Source organism: Ovis canadensis, chromosome X (assembly GCF_042477335.2).
Source record: "Ovis canadensis isolate MfBH-ARS-UI-01 breed Bighorn chromosome X, ARS-UI_OviCan_v2, whole genome shotgun sequence".
Taxonomy (NCBI): domain Eukaryota; kingdom Metazoa; phylum Chordata; class Mammalia; order Artiodactyla; family Bovidae; genus Ovis; species Ovis canadensis.
This window is the reverse complement of record NC_091727.1, coordinates 4,665,131-4,692,693: the sequence shown is the minus strand read 5'-3', so window position 1 is coordinate 4,692,693 and position 27,563 is coordinate 4,665,131. Positions and strand designations below refer to the sequence as shown.

The following is a 27,563-nucleotide window of genomic DNA, read 5'->3' as shown; positions in this document are numbered from 1 at the left end:
ATGATACAGCCCTTCTTCATAGCATTTGTGTCTGTTATTAGACCAGGTAAGGGCATGTCCTCCGTTGGCGAGCAGATGGCTCGCGTGTGAACTTAACAGCTTCATATAACTGCACCTGTGGTGCTGAATAACTGGTGCAGGGTGCCTGTCTTGACATTTATAATATCGTATCGAGCCCTGGGCTGAAGAGAGAGTCCGGCCCTGAACCGGAGGGGGTCCTTTTACACCGGCGTCTTCCTCGGTGCCCGGGCTTGGGGTGAGTGTGCGGGACTCTGCAGGCGTCAGCTCTCCTTCCCATCCGGGAGGGAGGTGGTGTTCCTGTTCAAACTGATGCCCCCACATGGGCTGGCCCTGGCCCTTCCTTCCGCAAGGGAGGGGAGGTTTGCCTTTCTTCGGAATGTCACAGCTCCTCTTTCTCCCGCTGCTTCTAATTCTTCTGTTGTTTAGTCACTCAGCCGTGTCTGACTCTGCCACCCCATGGACTGCAGCCCGCCAGGCTCCTCTGTCCATGGGATTCTCCAGGCAAACATCCTGCAGTGGGTTGCCATGCCCTTCTCCCGGGGGTCTTCGCACCCCAGGGATTGAACCCGCGTCTCCCGTACTGGCAGGTGGATTCTTTCCCGCGGAACCACCAGGGAAGCCCAGTGCTTTAGCACCTGAGCACAGCGTGTTCTAGCTTATCACTGGAACACAACCTCCCTGCTCTCCACGCTCCACCCTGCCTGCAAGCTTTCCACCCACAACCCAGGAACGTTGTCGGGATGAAGGGCGCAGTGACTTCCGAGTGGCCAGCTTGCTGTTGTTCAGTCGCTCAGCTGTGCCCAACTCTCTGCGAGCCCACGGACTGCAGCACAGGCTTCCCTGTCCATCACGGTGTCCCAGAGTTTGCTCAAACTCATATCCAGTGAGGCCACGTGTGGCCGGCATCTTTTCTTCTGTTTCCAGAACTTTGGGCTTCATGAGCTGCTGCTACCCCGCTCTGCCCTGCGTGTCTCATCTGTCTATCCTCTCTGTCCGTGTTCAGGGCCCTGGCCTTGGCTGTGGACCCCCTCCTCCTCACCTCTCACGGACGCGTGGGCTCAAGGAGCCTTCTGCTCTACCGTCTCTGGGTCCCTGTGGGCACCCTCGCCTCCCCTTTAGCTCAGTCCACACTTTGCAGTGCCCATGGGCACTCCACCCAGAGGCCACCCCCAAGACCCAGGTTTCAAGCCGAGGCCCGACCAGTCTGCCATGCTGGGCTCCCCGTGAGCCACTTGTGGCCTTTCTGTCTGCGGATCCTCCCCTGCCTCTTCCCAACATCAAGTCCTTCCTGCTGGCTGAAGATTCACGGCCACGCTAGTGTCTTCGGGCCCCCCGTCTCCCTCCTCGGGTGACAGCGTTTCCTGGGAGCCTTCCCCGCGGACTCTGCCTGCCTCAGCCGGTCCCTTGGCAGGGAGCCAGGCACCCTGTTCCTGCCCATCTTCCTGCTTTTTGCGGCTCCACGGACCTCACCTCGGGGATGGAGCCTGACCGGCGTTGCCTCCGCCTCTTCCCGCAGCCCGAGAGAAGAGACACAGCTATTTAGACTCGGGTGCCAGGGGCAGATGTGTTCGTCCCAGACATGCTGATGGCGGCAGGCGAGCGTTGGTGCTTACGTAGGGAGACGGCAGATAGCGCCCGGTGCCCGGCACGCACGGGTAAAGGAGGCTTTGCTGAGAGGACCCACCCCAGCAAGCGTTGTTCCCCCAGGTGCCCCTGCTTTTGCCTGCTCAGAGGAGTCTGCACAGAAGCAGACCCCAGAGTACTCTCCGGGAGGAAGGGCGTCCAGGCCTGTAAAAATAGCCCTCGACTCTACCTGTTGCGGTACATCTGACTTGCCCTCCCGTGTGCCGGCTTTGTGTGTGCGTGGTTATGACACAAACATGTAAGTGATCTCCGAGTTGGCCAGGTGCAGAAGCCCGAGCCGTATCGCAGCTCTCATCTCGTTCAGCCAGGCTGAGAGCAGCCTGATAAAAGCATGCAAAGTGTGACACTGAGTGATTTCGGGCCAGTCCCCCAGAAGGAGGAAATGTGACCTGAACCCAGCAGCCTGGAGCCGACCCACCCAGTTGGGGAGTGTGCTTGGGGACGGGGTTTTTGGTTCAGAAGGCATTTAAGGTCAGTGTGACAGCAGGGATTCGCCAGGGCGCTCGGAGGAGGGATGGTCAGGGCCTCGCCTCGTTTCCTGAGCCTCACGGTTTTCCAGAGGTCCTGAGGCCAGTTCAGGGAAGGGCATACTGCTCAGCTAACCCAGTGTTCTTGGGAGCCGGGGGCAGGAAGCGAGTTGCAGTTCAGCGCGCCTCTTGGGACACTGGATTCGTCCTGAGCAGGGCCATGGGAGGGCTTCCGTGATGGCTCAGCTGGTAAGGAATCTGCCTGCAAAGCAGGAGACTTGGGTTCCATCCTTGGGTTGGGAAGATCCCCTGTAGAAGGCAAAGGCTGCCCACTCCAGTATCCTTGCCTGGAGAATCCCATGGATGGAGCAGCCTGACGGGCGACAGTCCACGGGTCGCAGAGTCACACACGACTTGAATGACTGAGCACAGCGCCCGGGGCTGTGGGAGCCAGCTGGGTGGCAGTCAGGAAGGGGGGCCCCACGTGTGAATCTGCAAGGTGGCCCCAGTGCAAGGTGAGCGCAGAGGCCTCAGGAAGGGTACTCGGGGTGCGGTCTGCCTTGCACCAGACCCAGGAACGTAGACCTCACCTCCTGCCTGTCGCCCGGCCCCACAGGCTCAGGGTGCCACGCAGGGCAGTGACCTCAGTGGGGGTGACCAAGCCCGCGAGGCTAGGACCTGCCTAGGGGCTGTCGCAACCGTCCAGGAGAATGAGGCAACGCAGACGTACGCTTGTGACTCCCCAGGGATCCCCGCGGGCCCTGCTGTGTCATCCCGCGGGTTCCTGACCTCTGCTGGCGTCATCCTACCTTGGCGTGCACACTGGCGTGTCAGGAAGAGCCTCAAATAATCCAGGCGGCCAGCTCTCGAATACCCCGGGCGTGTTTTCCCCAGGCGTGAGCGTCACAGGCCGTACTAGAGGCCCAGCCTCTTGTTCAGCAAACCCGCCCGCGCCTGCCCGTCTGTCTTCTGTCCACCCCCGCCCACCGACCGCCTCCTGATCACGGGGAGCTCGGTCCTGGGAGTGCCAGGGGCATTCCTCTGCCCTGGGCAGCAGCGTTCCACTCCCCTGACCGCGGGTGCCCCTTCCCTGCTCTCCTCACCTCACTCCCACACACACACGGGCGGCATGTCACGGGGCTGTCACGTTACTGAGGAGGCTTCTTGTGTGTCCAGTTGGCTCCTGGACACTGGGTTTTAACGTATTTCCTAGTAGCTCAGTTGGTAAAGAATCCGCCTGGAATGCACGAAAGCCCAGTTTGATTCCTGGGTTGGGAAGATCCCCTGGAGAAGGGATAGGCTACCTACTCCAGTATTCTTGGGCTTCCCTGGTAGCTCATGTGGTAAAGAGTCCACCTGGAATTGTGAGAGGCCTGGGTTCGATTCCTGGGCTGGGAAGATACCCTGGAGAAGGGAAAGGCTACCCACTCCCGTGTTGCGGCCTGGAGAATCCCATGGACTGTATGGTCCATGGGTTCGGATAGGGAGGCTCTAGAGAGAGGGGGTATATATGCATATGGCTGATGCACATTGTTGCAGGCAGAAACTAACACATAGTGTAAAGCACTCCAGTAAAAAAAACAAGCATTATCAGCTCATAAAGTTTCAAAATCATGCTTGTCCCTTAAACACTTCTGCTTGTTCTGTTGATAAACCTGGTAGACATTAACCCTCACTGTTAGGAGGACACGATGGTATTTGACTCTGCTTACGCGTCTTTTTTCATCAACATAAACACCCTGATGCTTGTGACCCTCTGTTTATCTAAGGTCTTCTTGAAACATTTTTCTTTATCTGTCATTTTTGCTCCGGTGGTTCTTCACTGCCGTGGGCTTTTCTCTGGTTGCGGTCGGAGGGCTTCTCTCCTCTCCTCGCGGAGGCTTCTCTCCTCTCCTCGCGGAGGCTTCTCTCCTCTCCTCGCGGAGGCTTCTCTCCTCTCCTCGCGGAGCAGAGACTCTAGGTGAGCAGGCTTCAGTAGTTGCAGTGCGCCGGGTCCGTTGCCCTCAGCATGTGGGGTCTTCCCAGACCAGGCCTCGAACCCTGTCCCCTGCATTGGCAGGCAGATTCTTCACCTCCATACCCCTCAGGAAGTCCCAAACGCTTAACTTGTGCTTGCTCTGTTCACAGCTCTGATAGATGTTAACCCTCACTGTTAAGAGGCCACTGTTTTCCAGGCCACTGGAAAATCCCATGGATGGAGGAGCCTGGTGGGCTGCAGTCCATGGGGTCGCTGAGAGTCAGACACAACAGAGCGACTTCACTTTCACTTTTCACTTTCATGCACTGGAGAAGGAAATGGCAACCCACTCCAGTGTTCTTGCCTGGAGAATCCCAGGGACGGGGCCTGGTGGGCTGCCGTCTGTGGGGTCGCACAGAGTCGGACATGGCTGAAGGGACTTAGCAGCAGCAGCAGCAGCAGCACATGAGGTTTATAAAACAGATGAGCGTCAAGTTCACTTGACGTTTCCAGTTGAGTTCCAATAATGTCGTCTTTGTGGAAATTGTCTGTGCGCGGTGTTAGTTGTGATGTGGTGGAGTCTTTAGTTGAAGCCCGTGGGATCTTAGTTCCCCAACCAGGGGTCAAACCTGGGCCCCGTGCTTTGGGAGCACAGTCTTAGCCACTGGACAACGAGGGAAGTCCCTTGATAATATTGTCTTAAAGGGCAGGTGAAAATTAGTAATCTCAGTGTGTATTTCAAAGTTTATTTATAGCATTGTTGCCCCAATAGGCCAAACTGCATTAAAGAGTACATATACCAAAATGACAAATGACTTGCAAAAACTCATTCCCCTTTTACATGTCTGTGAGTGTTTTGGGAGTCCAGAGGTGCCTGCCTGTTCACTGTGGAAACCGTTTTTCCACCCAGCTGATTAGATTTTTGCATTTCTTGGCATATATGAATGTTTTCTACCTAAATCCCATAATCTTTGAACCTGACGAGAATTCTGCATTGGTTCAGTAGATTTCCTAGGTCTGTGCAGGTCCCGGGGGCAGGGCCATGCAAACGCTATGTGAATGGCTGAAGGATTCCTTGCATGTCCTGTGTCTGACTTGGAGTAACACAGGTGTACGGCTGTATACCCATGGGAGTCAGAAAATGAGCATTAATTGTGCGTCTGAGGAGCCTCTGCCTGTCCCTAGAGGACACTTCTGGGTCTTCGGAGTTGCAGACTGAAAGGCATTGTCGTTTGCGAACAGGGTGGGCACTTGTGTCTCCTCGTCTCTCAGAGCCGCTGAGATGGGGGGACTAGGACAGGTGAGTTTCTACCTGTGCCGACCGAGCTCCGCCTCCTGTGGCCACAAAAGGTGCGCTCTGCTTGGGAAGGGAAGGATGCTTGTCTATTTTTTGCAGAAATGCCGGGGAAGAGGTAAATGAAGTCTGAGATGTGTGAACCACTTTCCATTCTGTGGGCAGATGTTCTTTAAAAGAATACTGACTCTTATTTCCTGGGGTCCGTCTTTAGTCCCTTCCCATAAAAAAACAAGACACAGAAGGATATTTTTTAATCAGTTGCCCTTGCCTTTGATGAGGAGGGCATGGCAACCTTCTGCAGTATTCTTGCCCAGAGAATGCCATGGATAGAGGAGCATGGCGGGCCACAGTCCACGGGGTCGCAAAGAATCAGGTACGACGGAGGTGACTTAGCACGCACGCCTCATACACACGCACACCTTGCCTTTGGCAGAAATGCTGCCAGAGATGAAGATCAGTAACTCAGTTGTGGCCTCATGTGCGCACCACCAAAATTTGTATTTTGAAGCCCTAACCCCCAGGGCCTCAGAATGGGGCTGTACTTGGAGTCAAGGTCTTTAAAGAGGTAAGTAGGTAAAATAAGGGCATTAGGCTGGATCCTGACCCCTTAGGTGGAGAAGGGACTGGCAGTCCTCTCCAATGGTCTTGCCTGGAGAATCCCATGGACAGAGGAGCCTGGCGGGCCACAGTCCACGGGCTTGCAGGAGTCAGACACGACTGAGCGACTCACACACACACTTTGACCCCTTAGAACTAGTCCTTATAAGAAAAGAATATCACAGAGGCACACACAGGGACCACCCACCACGGGCTGACACGGGAGAAGACGGCCGTCTGCGTACCCGAGAGAGAGGCCTCAGGAGGACCCAGCAGTCTCCACGCCTGGATCTCCGCTTTCCAGCCTCCAGGGCTGGGGGAGAGCAACTTCCTGTTGTGGAAGCCCCCCAGCGTGCGGTGTGTCATGGGAGCTGCAGCAAGCGAATCCCCCCCCGGAAATGTAGGGTGTTTGATGCTGAGAAGGGGTCAAGGGAGCCGCACGGGTGTCTGACAGATCTCCCAGGCAGACTCCTGCCAGGGAGGCAGCCCGTGGACGCCCAGACTGTGCTGTTAGTGGCTGAGACACCAGGGTTGCCGGCGGGTCTCCCCAAGGCTTACTCCTGTCATTGCTTTCCACTTGCGTTCTCTGACAGTCTTCTTCCCCACCCACACCAAAAAAACAAGTTATTGGAAGCGCACAGAGCAGCTAAAGAAATAACGCTGGTGACACAGTGGCTTGTGTGTCTTCAAAGGAGAAGAATTGCGTCCTTTTTTTACCTCTTTCCAATCTGTTCCTAGATCCACAGCACTTTGCATTGTTCTAAATTGAAAGTGCTTTTGGCGCTGCCCCCGTACCAATGCATACACCACAGGTGATATAGTCCATGAGGAATTCAATCCACTGTACCCACAGGAAGGGTAAAAATGTCGGGGTAACATGAGCAGCCACTGAAGGAAGGTCTTAAAGAAGTGGAAGCTGTTGATGTGGGTGGGAAAGGAGGGCTTTAAAAGTCTGCACGTCTCTGGGTTTCAGGGTGAAGGGTTTCAGATGACTCTCGAGCTAGCAGGGGTTGATGGGTAGACCCCACTCAACACATGAACTCAGGGCGACACCTTGAAAGAACTCCTGTTCGCTGTCAGTCTGTTATGCACATTTTCCTTTCCCAGACCCCCTTTCGTGACAGCCTCCACGTTCTTCTTTTCTTTTTGGCTCCACCAGATCTTTGTTGTCTTGCACAGACTTTCTCCACTTGCGGCGAGCAGGGGCTACTGTAGTTGCGGTGTGCAGGCCTCTCAACCTGGTAGCTCCTCTTATCGCAGAGCATATCGGCTCCAGGACATGTGGCCTTTGGTAGCTCACAGCTACATGCCCAGCAGTGGAGGGGCCCAGGCCCTAGATTCAGGCTCAGTAGCTGTGGCTCTTGCTGTGCTTCTGCTCATCTGTCCCTTATAACGACGCTGGCGTTGGATTTAGGGCTTCCCTCATCCAGGAGGACCTCATCTCAGACCCTTCACTTCGTCACATCTGCAAAGACTGGGATGTTTCCACCAGTCTCCTTGTGAGTTTCCAGAATGGCGTTCAGTGCTGTTCACATCAGTTCATTCCGTGCTCATCAGAATCCTCCAGGTGAGGGCAGTGATGGAGGTGAGGTTGCCTAGGAAGAAACAGAGGGTCGAGGTGGGTGACTCAGGGCTGTGGTCCCCGAGGAGACATCAGTGACATGGCGAGTGATAGAGGTTTCCCCTTAAAACAGGGTGTCTTTCCCACTATTACCGTTCATAACAGGTAGGAAGCAGAAACCACCCAAGTGTCCGTGGGTGGGTGGCTGAATGGATCAGTGGGTGGATGCATGGATGGGTGGACAAGTGGGTGGATGGATGGATTAGTGGATGAGTGGGTGGGTGGGTGGATGGATGGATTGATGGATTGATGAGTGGGTGGTTGAATGGCTGAGTGGGTCAGTGGGTGGATGCATGGGTGGGTGGACAAGTGGGTGGATGGATGGATTAGTGGATGAGTGGGTGGGTGGGTGGATGGATGGATTGATGGATTGATGAGTGGGTGGGTGGGTGGATGGATGGATTGATGGATTGATGAGTGGGTGGTTGAATGGCTGAGTGGGTCAGTGGGTGGATGCATGGGTGGGTGGACAAGTGGGTGGATGGATGGATTAGTGGATGAGTGGGTGGGTGGGTGGATGGATGGATTGATGGATTGATGAGTGGGTGGTTGAATGGCTGAGTGGGTCAGTGGGTGGATGCATGGGTGGGTGGACAAGTGGGTGGATGGATGGATTAGTGGATGAGTGGGTGGGTGGGTGGATGGATGGATTGATGGATTGATGAGTGGGTGGTTGAATGGCTGAGTGGGTCAGTGGGTGGATGCATGGATGGGTGGACAGGTGGGTGGATGGATGGATTAGTGGATTTTAGTTAATGTGTGTTAGTTGCCTGGGTCTGCTGTAACAAAATGCCACAAACTCACTGGTTTAAAAAACAACCCAGATGCCCTTTCTTGTGGTTGTGGGTGTTAGAAGTCCAAGACCAGTCTCCGTGGGCTGAAGTCGAGGGCTGGTTCCCTCTGTAGCGGGCTCCAGGGCAGAGTCTTGTCTTTGCCAGCTTCTAGAGGCACCCTGCATTCCTTCCTTAGCTTCAGGCCCTTCAGTGCCTCCCCTCTAACCATCCTTTTTTCTGTTACAGGGGTTTACAGCCATCCACTTCCCTCCAGGCACTGCTTTGGTTATATGCCATGCCTGCTGGTGTGTTGCGTTTATATTTTCCTTCCTCCCAACTTATCTCATAAATCCCTTGTAATTTTACCTTTTCACCACTCACCGTTTAGGTGTGTATTCATTTAACTTCCACAGAGTTGTGAATTTCCCAGGCTCTCCTTCTGTGAGTGATTTCTCATTCTGTTCCATTGTTGGTCAGGGAAATACTTGCCATGATTTTCATCCTTTTTGAATGTACTTGTTTAATGGCCTAGCTTATCGTCTTTCCTTGTGAGTGTGAGAAGAATAAATTTTTTTGTCATTGGGTGGAGCGTTTCCATAGTATCATAAAATTCAGTTGGTTTATGGTGTTTACGTAGTTAAGTTGTATGGAGCAGTAGTTCTCTGTAGTATTTAGCTACAGAGTTTTACCTGTAGAGGTTTAAGTCCAGTCTTGTGTTCCTGGTGAATTTTCAGTCCAGCTGTTCTGTCCATCATTGAAAATGTGTCATTAAAAGTTTCCAGCTACTGTGGTCGGCATCTGCTTCTTCCCTCAGTTGGGTCAGTTTTTGTTTTAGGTGTTTGTGATTGTTGTAAGTTTCTTACATGATTATAGTTGTTGCATCTTCTTCATAAAATGCTTCTATTGAGTTTTTGTTTGTTTGTTTCTAGTAGAAACATATGTCTTAAGTCTCCTTTGTTTAATGTGGTCAGTGTGGCTTTCTTTGGTTACCTTGTGCATTTAATATCTTTATCCTCTTACTTTCAAGCTTTTTGTGCTTTTCCTGGTAAAGTGTGTCTTGTAGACAGTATATAATTGGATCATGTGGTTTTTTGTTTTTAATCCATTCTGCCAGTCTTTACATTAATTTACATTTAACCTTTTACATATAATGCCATTATTGATAAAGGATTTACCTATGTAGTTATCTTACTTGTTTTCTCTCTCTTTTTTTTTTTTCCACACACCATCAGTCTGTGTTTATTAACTCTCATTCTGCTGTAGAGAAGACTTGCCTCTGTCCACATTTACTTTTTTATTGCAGTGTTAGTTCCCTGGCAGTATGGTTTCAGGCGTACAGCGTAGTGATTTGGTAATTGTATAGGTTTCACCCTGTGTAAAGCTATAAAGTGTGACTTCCCGTGCTGCGCTTCACGTTCTTGTAGCTTCCTTATTTTACTGCTAGCAGTGAACGCCTCTCAGTCCCCTTCATCTGGCTTGTGTCTCCCCCACCCCTCCCCCCTGGGGTGGAAACAGTTCTCTGAACTGTGTGTGTCTGTTTCTGCTTTATATTAGTTTGAAATTTGGCCATCTGCAACAACAGGGGTGGGCGTAGAAGGTAAATCAGAGAAAGACAAATCCTGTATGTTTCCATGTATCTGTGGAATCCAAAAAAGAAACGGATCTATGTCTTCTCCTTGCCTTCCCCTTTCCTCGAGGCATCGCTGCCTTCTTTTCTGGTAACTAGGTATTTTCTTGTGTACATTTTAACTGTTTTATTTCTCTGACATTTTTTTGTTTTTTAATTATTTCCTTAGTGGTTGCTCTGTGTATTATAGTTACCAACTTAGACTATCTGGTTTGCATTAATACCAGCGTAATTTAAATAGTATACAAAAACTTGGCTCCTATGTATCTCCTTGCCTACCCTCCTTTGTGGTGTTATTGTCCTAAAGGTTACATCTTTATACATGTTGTATATTACATCTTTAGATATGTTATGTGCCCATCAACAGATTTCTAATTATAATTTTATGCAGTTGTCTTTTAAATCATATTAAAAAAATGATCCACAAACAACACATTTATCTTGTCTTTTAAGTCCCCCAAGGGCAAAGTCACCCTGATTATAAACCATCACTTTAAGGATGGGGGGGGGGGGATTGTTATTACATCCCATCTATCAGCTCATTTTAAAGTAATTTTGCATAATTTAGAAAGATTGCCAAGGAAATAGTTGAATTGGTGATTGGGTAATGAATCAAGTGTGTAAAACACACTGCATACTTAACTGTTTGCAAGTCTTGCTTGAAGATCTTTTCCAAAACAAAGATACAGTAAAAATTTACTATGTTTCTTGAGTTAAATGCCACCTTCAGGTTAAAATTTTGGTCTGATAAGTTCTATTCAAGTATAGAAAATACTGTTGACTGAGCTTCACCAACTCAATGGCCATGAGTTTGAGTAGACTCCGGGAGTTGGTGATGGACAGGGAGGCCTGGCGCGCTGCAGCCCGTGGGGTCGCAGAGAGTTGGACACGACAAAGTGACTGGACTGAACTGAGCAGAGAAATAGATACAAAATCCGTAAGCTGACTCTAGTAGTAGTTTCTTGACCTTCTGAGGAGCCTTTCTGGAGAAATCACTGACTCTCAGTTCAGTGACTATTGCTGTTTTTCGTGGGCTGCATGTACTCTGAACATGTTCTTCCATTGTACCTTCTGAATATGCTTTGGTGTGTAAGTTGGTGATCAGAGCCCACACCTGAGCCTGCCACTGGGGCCCAGTCCTTTTCAGGTGCCCCACATGTAAGGATAGCACCGTTTCTGAGTCCTCAGCCTCGTGCCCAGCCGCTGTCCTCGGACCCGATGTGGCCCCCTACGAAATGACATGCTGATGGACTTTCTTAAACTTTATTATGGATTATGAGAGAAGAAAAATAATTCTTGACTCATACCCACATCTGTTAGAGGACCTTAAATGCTAATCAGAACTTTCACGTGAGAAAAGACCACTCGGTTAGGTCCTTACCAATCTTCATTTTGAAGAGTTGCGTTTATTGTTACTCCTTCGCAGTTGGAAACTGGCTAGCCTTCAGCCACAAGAATCAGTCCATCAGACCCTGAAATACTTATTCTCAAAGCCTCCGAGAACAAGCAAGCTCCTAATTTGAAGCAAATATTACGGGGACTCATCATTTCATGCTTGTTAACTACTCATTTTGGTCTCTTACATTCCTAAACATAAAGAAGCTGCTGGCTCTTGCAGGCAAGCGCGTCTGTAAAGGTTAAACCGCACCGACTAGACACGCTTCTCCCGTCTCTTCCGTGTGCGCAGATGACACGCAGAGCCGGCGGCCCTGGGAGGGAACACCAGAGTGTCCCTGGGCGTGGCCGTGAGCACTGTCTGGTGGAGGCAGCCTCTGTGACCTCCCCGTCCTCTTTTCTCTCTCTGCTCCCCAGAACACCAGGCTCCTCTCTCTGTGGCATCTAACACACCATCTGCCACTATTCCAAGGTGTGAGAGGACTTTCCTGAACTCCCACGGCCTTGGGGTCAGCAAAGGGCCACGTATCATTGGGTGTCAGTGGAGAAAAATACTCCGATGTACATACTGCCTTTTCAGTCACTCGTTCCGCCAGGCTTCCTCTACCTTCCCAGGTGACTGTTCCCTTTTTTTTTTTTTTGGTCAACAAACATTAGTGAGCTTTTTAGTTGCAGTCACCGTTGTTGTTGAGTTAGTTGCTCAGTTGTATCCGACGCTCTGCGACCCCGTGGGCTGCAGCACGCCAGGCTTCCGTGTCTTTCACCATTTCCCAGAGTTTGCGTAGACTCATGTCCATTGAGTCAGTGAACCCATTCGGATGTAGAAGCTGGATTTAGAAAAGGCAGAGGAACCAGAGATCAAATCGCCAACATCCATTGGGTCATAGAGAAAGCAAGAGAATTCCAGAAACACATGTTCTTCTTGCTTCACTGAATACGTTAAAGCCTTTCACTGCACTCTGAGTTACGTATTTAACCTCACAAGGATATTTCTGTCTCATTTATGTTGTTTCCGTGGGTCTCACAGAACAGGGGCCTGATACAGCTCTGTGTATTTATTAACTGGTGGGGAGAGGTGAACGGAGCTAGCTAGGGAGTGGGGTCCTACCACTGAGTGCGAACATGCGAGGGGTGGCTTGTGGACGATCAGGTCACTGCAGGGAGACATGGATTATGGGGGTCGGGCACACAGGATTCTGTGCCGGTACTGGGTCGGGCAGTTTGTTAACAAATATTTGTGGAGCTAGTCTGATATGCTGGGAACATGTGATAGATACTTTTGTGAATGGATTCCCAATGGGTATTGCTTTTTTTTTTAATGGAACATTTGGAACAAGGAACTCTTAACTTCTCAGAGCATATGGCCCTTGCCATTGCAGGAGCCTTGTGTGAGCTGTGGTGGACAGGGAGAAAGCAGAACTTGGAACTGCCTCTTAACACACAGAGGATCCCTAACGGCCCTCCTCTTAATTCACAGAGGATCCCTAACGGCCCTCCTGTTAACTCACAGAGGATCCCTAACTGCCTTCCTCTTAACACACAGAGGATCGCTAACCATCCTCCTGTTCTCACAGAGGATCCCTAACCACCCTCCTGTTCTCACAGAGGATCCCCAACCACCCTCCTGTTAACTCACAGAGGATCCCTAACCACCCTCCTGTTAACTCACAGAGGATCCCTAACAACCTTCCTCTCAACTCATAAATGATCCCTAACTGCCTTCTTAATACATAGATGATCCCTAACTGCCTTCCTCTTAATTCATAGATGACCCGTAACCTCCCGCTTGTTAACTCACAGATGATCCCTCCAACCACCTTTCTGTTAAGTCACAGATGATCCCTAACACGGAGAAGGCGATGGCACCCCACTCCAGTACTCTTGCCTGGAAAATCCCATGGACAGAGGAGCCTGGTGGGCTGCAGTCCATGGGGTCCTGAGGGTCCGACACGACTGACCGACTTCCCTTTCACTGTTCACTTTCATGCACTGGAGAAGGAAATGGCAGCCCACTCCAGTGTTCTTGCCTGGAGATTCCCAGGGACGGGGGAGCCTGGTGGGCTGCCGTCTCTGGGGTCGCACAGGGTTGGACACGACTGAAGTGCCTTAGCAGTAGGGAGGCCTGGCGTGCTGCAGTCCATGGGGTTGAAGAGTCGGACATGACTGAGCGGCTGAACACCACCACCACCAGAGAAGCCCATGCTTCCGTTCTATTTTAGCTTCTGGGAGAGCTTTCCCCTTCAAAGCACTGTGCCTTTCATGGATTGTTCCCTGTCATCTGCTGGTATACTCTTTGCCTGATCTGAGGACTTTTAACAATGTGTTGAGATCCTTGCTTATCTCACTGAAGGTTTAGCGTGATTTTCATCTAAATTGTGAAGAAGAGTTAAATGACTGCAGAGTCTTCTGCAGATTTTTAATCCCCCTGTTCTAGGTCTTTTAAGTGAAAAGCACCAGCTTTAAAGGAAGAGCGTGAAACGCGTTTTAAAAGAATACAGCTCTTTACCATCTTTAGACTTTGTCTTTTCTCTTGCTCGTTTCTTCTTCCTCCTGCGCTTGGCTCATCGCGAGTCCCGAGTGGTGCTCTTCGCCCAGCCTCTGGTGTTTTTCCTGGCACTCTGCGTGCTTTCCAAACCCAGCGGGAGTTTCTCATTCACTCGGTGCCTGCAATGTCTTGTCAGTCTTTCTCTCCCAGCTGCTGGAAGAAAAGTGTTCACAGGAAGAAAGCAAAGTATACACAGGCTGCCTGCCAGGCCCTGCCTCTGCACGCCTGCAGAGCCCTCTCGGTCTTGAGTGAAGCGGGATGTGAGTGAACATTCGATACGGCCAGCGCTCCTCATTGTCCCCCAGAGGCGTGGGCCAGCCCTTCCCTTTCTGCCGGGACTTCTTCAGGGAGATGACACGCAGGGAGGATTTTGGAAGAAATCTGAGCCTCTCAGGTCCTGATCCAAACACTGGCTTCCTCCACCAAGGAGCCCAGAAGGACTTGTCTTTTAAGTCTCACCTTCCTTTGTACCAGAAAGGAAACCAAAGCAGGGATGTCACACCCAACCCCGGGGTCATGCCTGCGCAAGGGCAGGCAGGCGTGTACCAGGAGATCTGAGAGCTGCTTCCTAAGTGTACATGTGTTAGTCGCTCAGTCGTGTCTGACTCTTTGCAACCCCATGGACTGCAGCCCGCCAGTCTCCTCTGTCCATGAGATTTTCCAGGCAAAGATACTGGAGTGGGTTGCCTTTTCCTTCTCCTGGGGATCTTCCCAACCCAGGGGTCAAACCCGGGTCTCCTGCACTGCAGGCGGATTCTTTACCCACTGAGCTACAAGGGATCTGCTTGTAGTGTGTCTCTTACCGTGTTCCCCCCTCCCCCCACCATCTCCCCAAATCCAGCTCCTGGTAGAAAGGCGAGGACCCAGATAGTTAAAGCACTGAAGATGAGTTTGTACTTGATACGCAGCTATACGGGGTTTTACCTTGAAAAGAGGAGAAAGCAAAGCCCTTCTGTGCTGCTCCTCCTTGTCCAAGGTTGGGTCCTTCCGCCACTGGCCAAGAGTCCAGGGCCCGTTCCTAGGAAGCGGGCTGCAGGCAGGGAGGACCAACCAGAGCCGAGCGGGCAGGAAGGGCAGGTCAGCTGCCTGGAGATGCTGCCTTGGGCTGGGGTGGCTGGGGGTGGTCTCCGGGCCGGAGCCCTTCGCCGCAAAGTGTAGAATCCAGTTACCTTGCAGGGAACCGTGCTGCTCCTGCTGCACGATCGGCGGGGGTGGGCAGCGGAAACGGAGAACACAGGACATGTGCCTTCCTCCTGGGAGCTGCAGGCCGGCATCTGTCCTCACGCAGGGGCTTCGTTCAGAGCCGCACCCGCGTCCGCACGCTCCCACAGGAGTGATTGCAGGGCGCTCGGAGCACTCGGGCGGCCCCTCGCGGTGGAGGCCCTTCACACAGACTGCAGTGTGCATACTCGCGGGTGCTCCGTCAGGACGCCAAGTCTAGGAGTGGTCAGGCTCAGCAGAACGAACCTGTCAACGGAAAAGAGGCTTGAGCCATAATGCAGACATTTCGGGGCTTCCCTGGTGGGTCAGCGGTTAAGAATGTGCCTGCAGTGTGGGAGACGAAGGTTTGATCCCTGGGTCTGGAAGATCCCCTGGAGGAGGAAATGGCAACCGACTCGTGTTCTTTTTTTTTTAATCGAAATAATTTATTTTTGTCTGTACTGGCTCTGTTACCACGCAGGCTTTTCTCTAGTTGCGGAGAGCGGGGGGCCTACTGTGTAGATGCGGTGCGTGGGCTTCTCACTGCCACGGGCTCTCTCAGCCGAGCACAGGCTCTGAACACGCAGGCTTCAGCAGTTGCGGCACAGGGTCAGCAGTTACAGCTCCCGGGCTCTGGAGCCCAGTCTCGGTTAGTGGTGGCTCAGGGCTTCAGTGGCTCCGAGGTAGGTGAGATCTTCCCGGATCGGGGATTGAACTCATGTCCCCTACATTGGCAGGTGGATTCTTTCACCACTGAGCCACGAGGGAGGCCGCCACTCCAAGTATTGTTGCCTGGAGAATCCCACGGACAGAAGGGCCTGGCGGGCCACGGGCCACGGGCCACGGGAGCGCGGCATTGGACGCAGCTGCGCACAGACTTCCTTTTCCTCCCACCCTGTAAGGTTCCAGAGCAGCAGAGGGCAGGCCGCCGGGGCACCATCTGGGCCTCTGAACCCGCCAGCGTTTCCCCTACGTCCACGGGCCCCCCGGAGAGCTGTGTGCTCCGAAGGCGGGCTCTGCGCACCTTGAACACGTCCCTCAACCGCCGGTGTGTCTCCGCCCCCTCGTCTCCGCAGATACCGAGCGGCTCTACTCGGCCGTGTTTGAGGACATCTGCGGGCGCTACGGGAAGAAGTACAGCTGGGATGTGAAGTCGCTGGTGATGGGCAAGAAGGCGCTGGAGGCGGCCCAGCTGATCAGAGACACGCTGCAGCTCCCGATGTCCGCGGAGGAGCTGGTGGAGGTGAGCCAGGCCAAGCTGAAGGAGGTCTTCCCCACGGCTGCGCTCATGCCAGGTGAGGTTCCTGGAGCGCGCTTGGGGCTCTGAGCTGCAGGTCTCAGCCTGCCGGCCGGGCGCACTAGCGTTCTCCTTTTCCCGGTCCTGGGGCGGGGAAGATCCCCCGGAGGAGGCGTGGCCACCCACTCCGGTGTTCTTGCCTGGAAAATTCCACGGACAGAGGAGCCTGGTGGGCTACAGTCCATGGGGTCAACAAAGAGTTGGATGTGACTCAAAACTGAAGGACGACAGCATCATGTGCTTGTCATTTTTAAGCTTTCTTAATATGTTCTTTTCGTGGATTCCTGAGGTCCGGAAACATTTGCATTTTGTCTCAGTGTGACCTAGAGATCACATTCCTGAGAGAATTGCTTCCGAGTTTCAAATAGGTGGCTTTTGCTTTTCACGATCTGATAGAGAATTCATGTTTCAGCAGCTATGCAAACTTGAACATGATGATAGGCAAGCAGCTAAATCTCCCTAAAGAAGTTTATAAAAAAACCTTATTTTAAAAAGTTAAAGGCATAATTCAGTTCTAACATGTCTGTTTGTGTGGCCTTTACTTGTTTTCGTTTGAGAGGAAAGATAACTTTCCTCCCCTGGGGCTTGTTAGCTGAAGATGGAACAACAGAACTGCCTGCTATTTCTTACTATAAGTGAGAAGGTCAAGAATGTTCTAGGTTACAGGGACAAAAATGGTTTAAAAATGGAGTGTTATTTTAAGATTCTTCTAGGAGGAAAGGGGAATGACTCAGTCTTTAGAATTCCTGGTGTTCAGGGAGAAAAAAGTTTACAGTCACAGCAGTAATTTTGGATTCAAAATGGTATTAACATGAGTCATGGTCATTTTTGAAACGTGTGATTATGTACATTTATCCATATATCCAGAGGGGCAGATTGAATATCGCGTGGAACTAGTGAACTTCCTGGAAAGGGCCCTGTTACTGCTGCCTGATGTTACAAAGAAGCCATGTGGGCTGTTCTTGGGTTACACACAGGCACACAAACACACACACGTGTATATCACACATACATACGCATGAATGTCACACTCGTTACACAGACACATGCAAACATGTCACACACAAACACGTCACACATGCACACGTATGTCGCACATACACATTATGTCATGGAAATACACGTGAACACACACGTACCTCAGCATATGAGCACAAGCATCATGATACGTACTCCCTTCGCCAGCTGCCTTTCTGGGCGGCTTGCACACAGTGGAATGCTGCCAAGCTTCAGTGACGGAAGCGCAGCTATTAATGAACGTCACAGAAGTCCTTAGCCAAACGTTCACCATCTTACCCATTGTTAAGTGTGCCAGTTGAGCATTAAGAGTGTTCACATGGTTGTGTGACCAGCAACAGCATCCAGCTCTCTCAGCTTTTCACCTTGGGGAGTTGAAATGCTGTCCCCAGTAGACCCTGACTTCCATCCCTTCCTCTGCCTCTCTCTCCAGCTCCAGGGACCTACCCTTCTGCTTTCTGTCTCGGTGAGTTTGAACTGCTCTAGGTATCTCACATGACACTAGTGTTCAACAGCCACCTACCAGTGCAGGAGACACGGGTTCAGTCTGTGGGTTGGGAAGATCTCCTGGAGAAGGAGACGGCAGCCCCACTGCAGTGTCCTTGCCTAGAGAATCCCGTGGACCGAGGAGCCTGGCGGGCTGCAGTCCGCGGGGTCGCAGAGTCAGAGCTGCCTGAGCGAGCACGCGCTCACAGATGCTCATGCAGCGCTTGTCCTTCTGTGGCCAACCTCGAGGTGCACCAGCGCTTTCATTGCGCGTGTTGCCGAATGTGACACGGTTCTCTCCCTGTGGAGACACAATCATACTGCATTGTATGGATGGACCTCAGTTTACTTACCTGTTGATCCGTCGATAAATACTTGGGTTGCTTCCGCCTCTTGGCTACTGTGAAAACCACTGCCTTGAACGTGTGTATAGAAATACCTCTTCAAGACCTTGCTTCTGTTTGTTTATTTTTTTGGGTACAGTCCCAGAAGTGCAGTTACTGAATTACAAGGTGAGTCTCTTTGTAGTGTTTTGGGGGCCCCGACTGTTTTCTATACTGGCCGTGCTATTTTATTTTCCCTCCAGCAGTCCACAAGGGTTTGAGTTTCTCCACATTTTCACCAACTCTGGTTATTTTCTCTCTTTTTAATAGTAACCATCCTAATGTGTGTGAAGCCATTATCTCTTGGTTTTGAATTTGTTGAATAATTAATGACATAGAGCGTTGTTTCTTGCTGTTAGCCATTTGTGTATCCTCTTTGGAGAAATGTTTATTCAAGTCCTTTGCCCGTTTTTTGATTTTTTTTTTTTTTTTTCCTGTTGAGTTCGAGGAATTCTTCATATAATAAATTCTGAATACAAACCACGTATGAGCTACATGGTTTGCAGATATATCCTTCCATTTCGAAGGTTGCTTCTTCACTCTGTTGAGTGTGTCCCTTGATACCCAGAACTTTTTAAGTTTGATATACTCCCATTGACTGTTTCTGTTCTTGGCTTGCGTTTTTAGTGTCATAGCCAAGAGTTAAAAAAAAAAAGATCCTGTGTCATAATGCTTTCTTTCTGTTTTCTCTTAGGAATTTTGTAGTTTTAGCTCTTATCTTTAGGCCTTTAATCCATCTTATATGAGTTTTTGTATATTGTATAAGAGTCCAGCCTTGTTCTTTCCATGTGAATATCCATGTTCCCAAACACACTTTGTTGAAGAGACTGTCCTTTTCCCCATTGAGCAGTCTTGGGAGCCTTGTTGAAGATCCTCTGGGCGTTATATGTGTGAAGAGTTATTTCCAGGCTCTCTGTTCTACTCCATTGATCTATACGTCTGTCTTTATGTCAGCACCAAACTGTTTTGATTACCATACGCTTTGTAATAAGTTTTGAAACCTGGAAGTGTTGAGATTCTCCAAGTTTGTTCTTCTTTTCCAAGATAGTGTATGGCTGTTCCGGTTCCACTGAGAGTCCATATAAACGTTGGCATTGATTTCTGTATTTCAGCAAAAAGTGCCCTTGGGGTTTTGGTATGGATTGCTCTGAATCTGTACACCACTTTGGGTACTGTGGGCTAAAGATGAGCAGATCTTCCGGCCCATGAACCTGGGATGGCTTTCCATTTATTTGTGTCTGCTTTAATTTCTTCCAGCAGTATTTTGTAGTTTCAGCATTACAGGTCTTTCACCTTCTTTTATTTCTCTTTGACGCAGTTATCAGTGGGTTTATTTAAATGTTCTTTTTAGATTTTTTTATTGTTTACTGTGTGGAAATACAGCTGACTTTTGCACGTTGATTTTTGTCATCTGCAGTGTTGCTGAAGTTTATTAATAGTGCTAATAGTCTTATGTAAATATGTGGAATCTTTAGAGTTTTCTATGTCTTAAGATCATTTCATGTGCCAACAGACGACTTCATTTCTTCCTTTCTGATGTGGATGTCTTTTATTTCTCTTTCTTGCCTAGTTGCTCTGGCTAGAACTTACAGTGCTGTGTGAAATAAAAGTGACAAGAGAAGGCATTGTTTCCTTGTTCCTGATCACTGAAAAAGTGTTCAGCCTTTTACCATCCGGTATGATGTTAGGTATGGAATTTTCATACATGGCTTTTATTATGTTGAGGTACTTCTTTTTAATTCCTAGTTTGAGTGTTTATATCATGAAAGGGTGTTGAGTTTTTTCCAGATCTTTCTGCTGCATCAGTTTGAGATGATCCTTTGCGTTTTGTTCTTCATTTCGTTAATACGGTGTGTCACGTTGACTTTTGTATGTTGAACCATCCTCAAGACTCCAGAAATAAATCCCTCTTCTTCACAGTGTAGAAGAATCCTCTTAGTGTGCTATTTAAATAAGTTTGCTGGTATCTTGTTGAATGTCTTTGCCTCAGTTTTTTTGTCATTTCTTTGTTTGTCTTTGGTGCCAGGGTAATGCTGGCCTGATGGGATGAGTTTGGGAGTATATCGTCTTCTTTGAATTGTGGGGAAGAGTTTGAGTACTACTGGTGGTAATTCTTTACAGTCTGGTGGAATTCTCCGGTGAATCCATTTGGTCCTGCTTTCCTTGTCGGACGGCTTCTGACTACTGAATTAGTCTCCATAATACTTAGAGGTTTGAACAGACTTTCTTTTTGCTTTGATCTTGATAGCTTGTATATTTCTGGCAATTCATCTATTTCTTCCAGGCTATTCAGTGTGTCTGCGTACAGGTTTTCACATTATTCTCTTTGAATCCCTTTTATTTTTGTGCCGTTGGTTTTAATGTACTTGCTTTCGTTTCTGATTGTATTTATAAGCCTGTTTTTTTTTTCTTCAGTAATCCAGCTAAGTCTATATTGTTCATATTTGACATGGAGTCTCTTTCATTGTTTATCATACAAAGCACCCTTGATGGTTTAGACATGCAAATATCCTCTTTCTTCTTTATCCACCCAAGCCTTTCAAGTGATTTTCCTTCCAGAATTTTTGTGTTTTTTTTTTTCCTAAGATATACTTGAGACATGATGGTAGTGGTTTAGGCACTAAGCTGTATCCGACTCTTGGATAACCACATGGCTTATAACCCACTGGGCTCCTCTGTCGATGGGCCTTCCCAGGCAGGAACACTGGAGTGGGCTGCCATTTCCTTCTCCAGGGGACCTTCCCAACCCAGGGATCCAATCCATGTCTCCTGCTTGGCAGGCAGGTTCTTTCCCATTGAGCCACCAGGGAAGCCCACACTTGAGATATATTCTACTCCAGTTCCAAGAAAATGATGTCTTATGCGGCTAGCCTGGCAGTTCGGCTGGAGTGACGTCCTCTGCGGCTAGCCTGGCAGTTCGGCTGGAGTGACGTCCTCTGCGGCTAGCCTGGCAGTTCGGCTGGAGTGACGTCCTCTGCGGCTAGCCTGGCAGTTCGGCTGGAGTGACGTCCTCTGCGGCTAGCCTGGCAGTTCGGCTGGAGTGACGTCCTCTGCGGCTAGCCTGGCAGTTCGGCTGGAGTGACGTCCTCTGCGGCTAGCCTGGCAGTTCGGCTGGAGTGACGTCCTCTGCGGCTAGCCTGGCAGTTCGGCTGGAGTGCCAGCAAGTCTGTGTTATGAAGTCTACTTGGTGATCCAGTCCATGTAGTATCCTTGTCTTGGCTTTCCCAGTGACCAGATATTATTTAAGTGCTACCTCATCCTGGGTAATCGCTGAAGAGAACTGAACCCCAAAACCAGCTCCAGCGTAGAAGTGAGACAGATGTTCTCCGTTGACAGTTTAGCCTGCCGGAGTCGCCCGGAAGGCTCTTCTGTGTCTCTGCGTCCATCACATGCCAGTCACAGAGACAGTAAGGACAGAGACCCAGTTTCTGCTCACAAAGACGCGCTGCACCCCCGAGTTGCCATCTGTGCCGCCTCCCTCCCGTCCTCTCTTTCATGCGAGCCGAAGCTGAGCCCCACCGGGGAGGCAGCCTCCCGGCCCGGGAGTCCAGGGAGTGGCGACGGTGGCCAGGAGCAGTGACCGCTGCCCTCTGTCCAGCTCCACGTGTTCCCCTTGTCGCCTGGCCGCTCTGACTCCGTCACGCAGCTCAGGATGGTAGAGGTGGAGCCCTTGACTCCCGGTTCTCTTCCCTCTGCAGGGGGGGCCGTTTCCGGCTGGGGGAAGGCGCCTTGAGCCCATGAGAGGAAGGAGCCTGTCTGTAGAGAGGGCGTATTATGAAGTCCACGTCCTTCACTGTGGAGAGGGAAATGGCAGCCCACTCCAGCATCCTTGCCTGGAGAATCCCCACGGACAGGCGGGCTATAGTCCATGGGGTCGCAGAGAGTCGGACATGGCTGAGCGACTCACACAGACGTCCTTCATTCTGATGACGCAGCTCTGCCTTCAGGTGAGCGCTGTGGCCTGGCAGGGCCTTAGAGCGCAAGGGAGGGCAGGTTGCCTGGGAAACGGGCCCCGCCATAGTGCTGCGGGAGCTCTGCCTGGGCTGTCACCAGGGTGACCAGCCCCTGATGATGAGGTGGGGGTGGCTGTGCCTGGGTCCCGCCTCACGGAGGGTTGGGCTGGCCCGTGCAACTTGGAGGCCAGGCACGAGTGACTTGATTCCCTTCTCATGAGCTGTGGACACCTCTCTTTAAAATTGGCTGTGGATGTTCTAGGAAGGAAATACATTTTTTTTTAACTTTTTATTTTCTATTGAGGTATAGCTGATTAACACTGTTGTGATAGTTTCAGGCGGACAGTGAAGGCACTCAGCTATACATGTACATGTATCCATGCCCCCAAACTCCCCTCCCATCCAGGCTGCCACATGACATTGAGAAGAGTTCCCTGTGCTGTCCAGCAGGTCCTTGCTGGTTCTCCGTGTTAAACACAGCAGTGTGTCCGTGTCCATCCCAGACTCCCTGACTATCCCTTCCCCCGTCCTTCCCCCTGGGAACGATCAGGTTATTACAGAGGATTGAGCAGAGTTCCCTGTGCTGGACAGCAGGCCCTTGCTGGTTCTCCGTGTTAAACACAGCAGTGTGTCCACGTCCATCCCAAATTCTCTGACTGTCCCTTCCTGCCACCAGGACAGAAGTACTTTGGTCCAGTATGTCCTGTAAGCATTTACCACATCCCGTAGTACTGAAACATAGGATGTAAGTCAGCCACAGTTCTAACTATTTTCTGAGGATAAACATCTTCTTAACTGTGGCAAAAGTTTTTGACCAAAAAAAGAGAAATACTGAAATGTATGTAGTTTTAACAGGGAAAATTTTGACATGGAATGTAAGGAAACTGTCAGAACAGTGTTCCCCATGAAGGGTGCTGGTAACCTCCAGTGTATTTTTTTTTAATTATTGTTTTTTAATTTAAAAAATTATCTCTTTAGTTTTGGCTACGCTAGGTCTTCGTTGCTGCGTGTGGGCTTTGCCTAGCGGAGGCGAGCGGAGGCTGCTGATTGTGGTGTGTGAGAGTCTCACTGCGGTGTGGCTTCTCTTGTTGAGAACGAGCTCTACGGCTTCGTTGTCCCACAGCCTGTGGCGTCTTCCTTCCCCAACCGGGGGTGGAACCCCTGACCCCCGTGTCGGCAGGTGGGTTTGTCACCCCTGGACCACCAGGAAAGTCCACCTCCACCTGTATTGTGGAGCAGATTGCTTCAGGCGCAGGTTCTTGGAGATTAATGACGGTAATGTGTTTTGGCTTCATTTAAGCAGGAGTGAGCTGGTTTGGAAGGCCAGTGAATAAAGTCGGTGGTTTTTAATGGTGTGAAACCCCCGAGAAGGTCTCCCGTTGCGGTGGCTCTTTGCTTTTCCTGCTCTTTTTCCCTGGGGGTGGGGGTTGGGGGGATTTCCCACGGAAAACCCCAGGACGTGACTTTGGGGCCCGTGGAGGGGTCGAGGACAAAGCCCCGCCCAGGACTGCTGGCCCGGGTGCACTGCCCCATGACACGGGCCCCACGGGAGCACATGTCCACCTCCACCGTGGAGTGCCGCCTGGGTGTTGCCTGTGGGGACAGGTCCCAGGTGGAGACAGGCCTGACCCGGACAGGTCCTCGCCAGCGCTCAGAAGTCACTCACGCCAGGACAGGCTCGGGATTCACTCACACTCCTCTCGGGAGTGCCCTGAAGACTACAGCGCAGCCGCCCAGCGGGCAGCCCTTTCCCTGGGGGGCGCCCCGGGCCCAGTCCACTCGGGCCCGTTTCTTCTTGGCCAGGCGCCTGAGCCTCATGTCTGTTTCCACCCGTCTGCCTTTGGCTCTTCTGTTTTGTTCTTCATCTGTCTTACTCCTTTAGTCCCCCATGGCCATCAGCCAGTGTGACCATCTCCCGCCACCCCGCTTTGTGAATGCACCGTCCACCACCCTGGCCAGAAGGCACTCACGTTCTCAGGGTCCTGCTGTAACTGCCTTCTTCCTTTACTTAACCCTTCTGTGCAGCTGCTGCTGAGTGGGTGCTCAGGGAGACACAAAAGAAACATCTCCTCCTCCACACAGTCCACAATCAGGGTAGGACACGTGCATCTCAGTTCAGTTCAGTCACTCAGTCCTGTCCGACTCTGTGACCCCCATGGACTGCAGCACACCAGGCCTCTCTGTCCATCACTATCTCCCTGAGCTTGCTCAAACTCATGTCCATCCAGTCGTGGAGTTGACTAAAATGTCTTCATCTTTTTTTCTTATATACAAATAAATTTCAGGTCTTATAAGATCAGTTCAGTTCAGTCGCTCAGTCATGTCTGACTCTTTCTTAAACCACGCACTATATAGTCCTTGGAATTCTCCAGGCCGGAATACTAGAGTGGGTAGCCGTTCCCTTCTCCAGGGAATCTTCCCAACCCAGGGATCAAACCCGGGTTTCCTGCATTGCAGGCGGACTCTTTACCAGCTGAGCCACCAGGGAAGCCCCATTACTTACTGTTTAACAGGGATTCCCGGGTGGTGCTAGCGGTAAAGAAGCTTCCTGCCAGATGCGATCCCTGGGTCGGGAAGATCCCCTGAAGCAGGGAATGACTGCCTGCTCCAGTATTCTTGCCTGGAGAATCCCAGGGACAGAGGAGCCTGGCGGCCTACAGTCCATGGGGTTGCAAAGAGTCAGACACCACAGTTGAAAGGAGAGTGGCTCTCAGGGTGAGTCAACAGGAGGTTATTCCCTTTATCGGCCCCGAATGTGAGCTCGTGGCCTGTGGTCAAGTCCTCAATGATGTTAAAATCCAGTCATTGCTCAGGGTGCCCTTTGAAGGGGCAGAGGTGTCAGTGCAACAGTTGGGATGTTTCGGGGGGGCTCCGAAGAACTCCAGTACCATAGTCCTTTCTGTCTCGGCACAGAGAGGACTTTAGAGAGAGCAAAGGTGGCTTTAGATAAGAGGTGGCTAATTAGAATAAGACGCCTGTGAGGCTCACAAGCTGGCAGACAAGACTTGCCACGCCCCGAGAACTTGGCGGGCCACAGGTTTATAATCAAAAGAAAAGTAGGGAGGAGGAGAAGACCACCTTTTTCCTCATTCTTGAGTCGACGTCACGCTTCCATCGTCAGCTCCTCCTCCGCTATGGCAGGGGAGTTTTCTTGCTTGCATGGTCAAGCGATCTCACAGAGGTGTTTCCTTATGTGTGCAGAGCGTGACTCAGTCACTGAGCTCACCGGGCGGGGTGTGGGTCTCACAGCACCATCCTTTTATTGTTTAGGGGCCAGTTTCCTGCTTCCCTTGCATGGTTTTGCTGCTGAGCTCCAATCCTCTGGCCACCTGATGCAAAGAACTGACTCACTGGAAAAGACCCTGAGCTGGGAAAGATTGAAGGCGGGAGCAGAAGGGGATGACAGAGGATGAGATGGTGGGATGGCATCACTGACTCGACAGACATGAGTCTGAGTAAACTCCGGGAGTTGGTGATGGACAGGGAGGCCTGGCCTGTTGCAGTCCACAGGGTCGCAAAGAGTCGGACACAACTGAGTGACTGAACTGAATGAAGCCTGCTTGGTTTTGTGGTTAAGCAGCTCTCCTTTCTTGAGTGATCATTTAATTTACGGGGTCTCCCATATTTTTTCTGCTTGCCATCCCCTAGTGGGGCTAACTGTCTGATCTCCTGCTTTGTCCCTTCACTCTGTCCCCATCATCGGGAGCTCTGCTTTGAGAAGCTGCTCCTGTAGGTCACAGCCCCTTCATACCTCCTGGCCATCATTCCAGAGGAGAGACCTGGTCTCGGGGTCCGAGTGGCAGCTGGAGATTCCGGGGGCCTCTCCCTGCTGCTGCCGAGAGCTGGTCCTCCGCTGGTGTTCCTGTGTGTGTCTGTGTGTCTCCTCTTTCTTTCCTGAGCTCTGTGCTTGGTGGCTAACAGTTGCCAGCACATGTTCGTGTTTGCAGTCATGAACTGTGACCTCTTCTCATACTCACAGCCCCCTGTTTCTAGTCTCCACCACGAGCTCTCCTACGTTGGGTCCATTTCATCAGTTTCCTGTGGCTGATGTACCCAGTGACCACGCTGTCACAGTCCTGGAGCCCGGGAGGCTGAGGTCACGATGTGGGCAGGGCCACAGTCCCTCCAGAGATGCCAGGGAGGGGCCTTCCTGTGTCTTCCGGCTTCTGGGGGCTCTAGGCATCCGCCCCTGGGCTGGGGGCCGCCTCCCTCCTGTCTCCGCCCCCGCCTTCACGTGGCTTCTCCTGTGTGTCCGTGTCTCTCTCCTTCTGTGTCTTATAGGGAGCGTATCATGGGGTTCAGGGCCGCCCTCATCCAAATGACCTCATTTCAGAGTCCTTTACGTCACATCTGAAAGATCTGGTTTTCAAGTCAAGTCCTGTTCTGAGGTCAAGGCGTCCCAGGGCTGAGGTTCCTCCAGAGGCTCCAGGGGAGGGTCCTCCCCACCTCTTCCAGCTTCTGGGGGCTCCAGGCGTCCATCCCTGGACTGGGGGCCGCCTCCCTCCGTCTCCACGTGGCTTTTCCTCTGCCTGTTGCCCCTTCTCTTGTGAGGACACCAGTTACTAAGGGCCCCGGTTGCTGTTACAAATGTCTGTGGGTCTCTCCGAGTTCATGTAGTTGAAGTCCCCACCTGCAGTGTTACTGTATTTGGAGGTGACCCGATTGCGGTGTGGTGAGATTGTCAAGGTGGCACCCTAGGAATGGGATTAGCGCCCTTCTGCGAGAGGCCCCTCAGAGCTTGCTCCTCCCCCCCACCGCCCCCCCACATCAGGACAAGGGGAAGGTGGCTGTGAGCCAGGAAGAGGGCCCGCTCAGGAGACCCTGGGTATGTGGGCGCCTTGGTCTTGATCGCAGCCTGCAGAACTGTGAGACGCAGATCTCCGTGTTTACACACCAGCCAGGCCAGAGGGGCTGCGTGACAACAGCTGGGGCAGAGGGGCAGACGCCACTGGGTTGAGCGTGCACGCGTGCATTGCTCAGGCGCACATAGCTCTCCTTTGCTGACCCTCGTGGACCGTAGCCCTCCAGGCTCCTCTGTTCATGGGACTCTCCAGGCAGGAATAATGCAGTGGGCTGGCATTTTCTTCTCAGGGGAATCTTCCCTACCCAGGGATCCAACCTGAATCTTCTGTGTCTCCTGCGTTGGCAGGCAGATTCTTTACCGCCGAGCCAACTGGGAAGTGCCACTGGGCTTAGGGCTGACCCTAAATTCATGCTGATCTCATTCTGAAGGTCCTTCATCACCTCTGCACAGACCCTCATTGTCCCGGGTCAGTTCATGGT

At 51.4% G+C, this 27,563-nt stretch overlaps 1 protein-coding gene across 1 annotated transcript in view; it reads left to right on the top strand.

The window, feature by feature from the left end:
* The window catches only part of LOC138431405 (pseudouridine-5'-phosphatase), a 61,052-nt gene that overhangs the window by 12,172 nt on the left and 21,317 nt on the right, over positions 1 to 27,563 (top strand). The window contains exon 2 of the mRNA XM_069573504.2: positions 16,221 to 16,439. Within this exon, the coding sequence (XP_069429605.1) occupies positions 16,221 to 16,439 (219 nt within the window). The remainder of the gene's footprint in view (positions 1 to 16,220; positions 16,440 to 27,563) is intronic.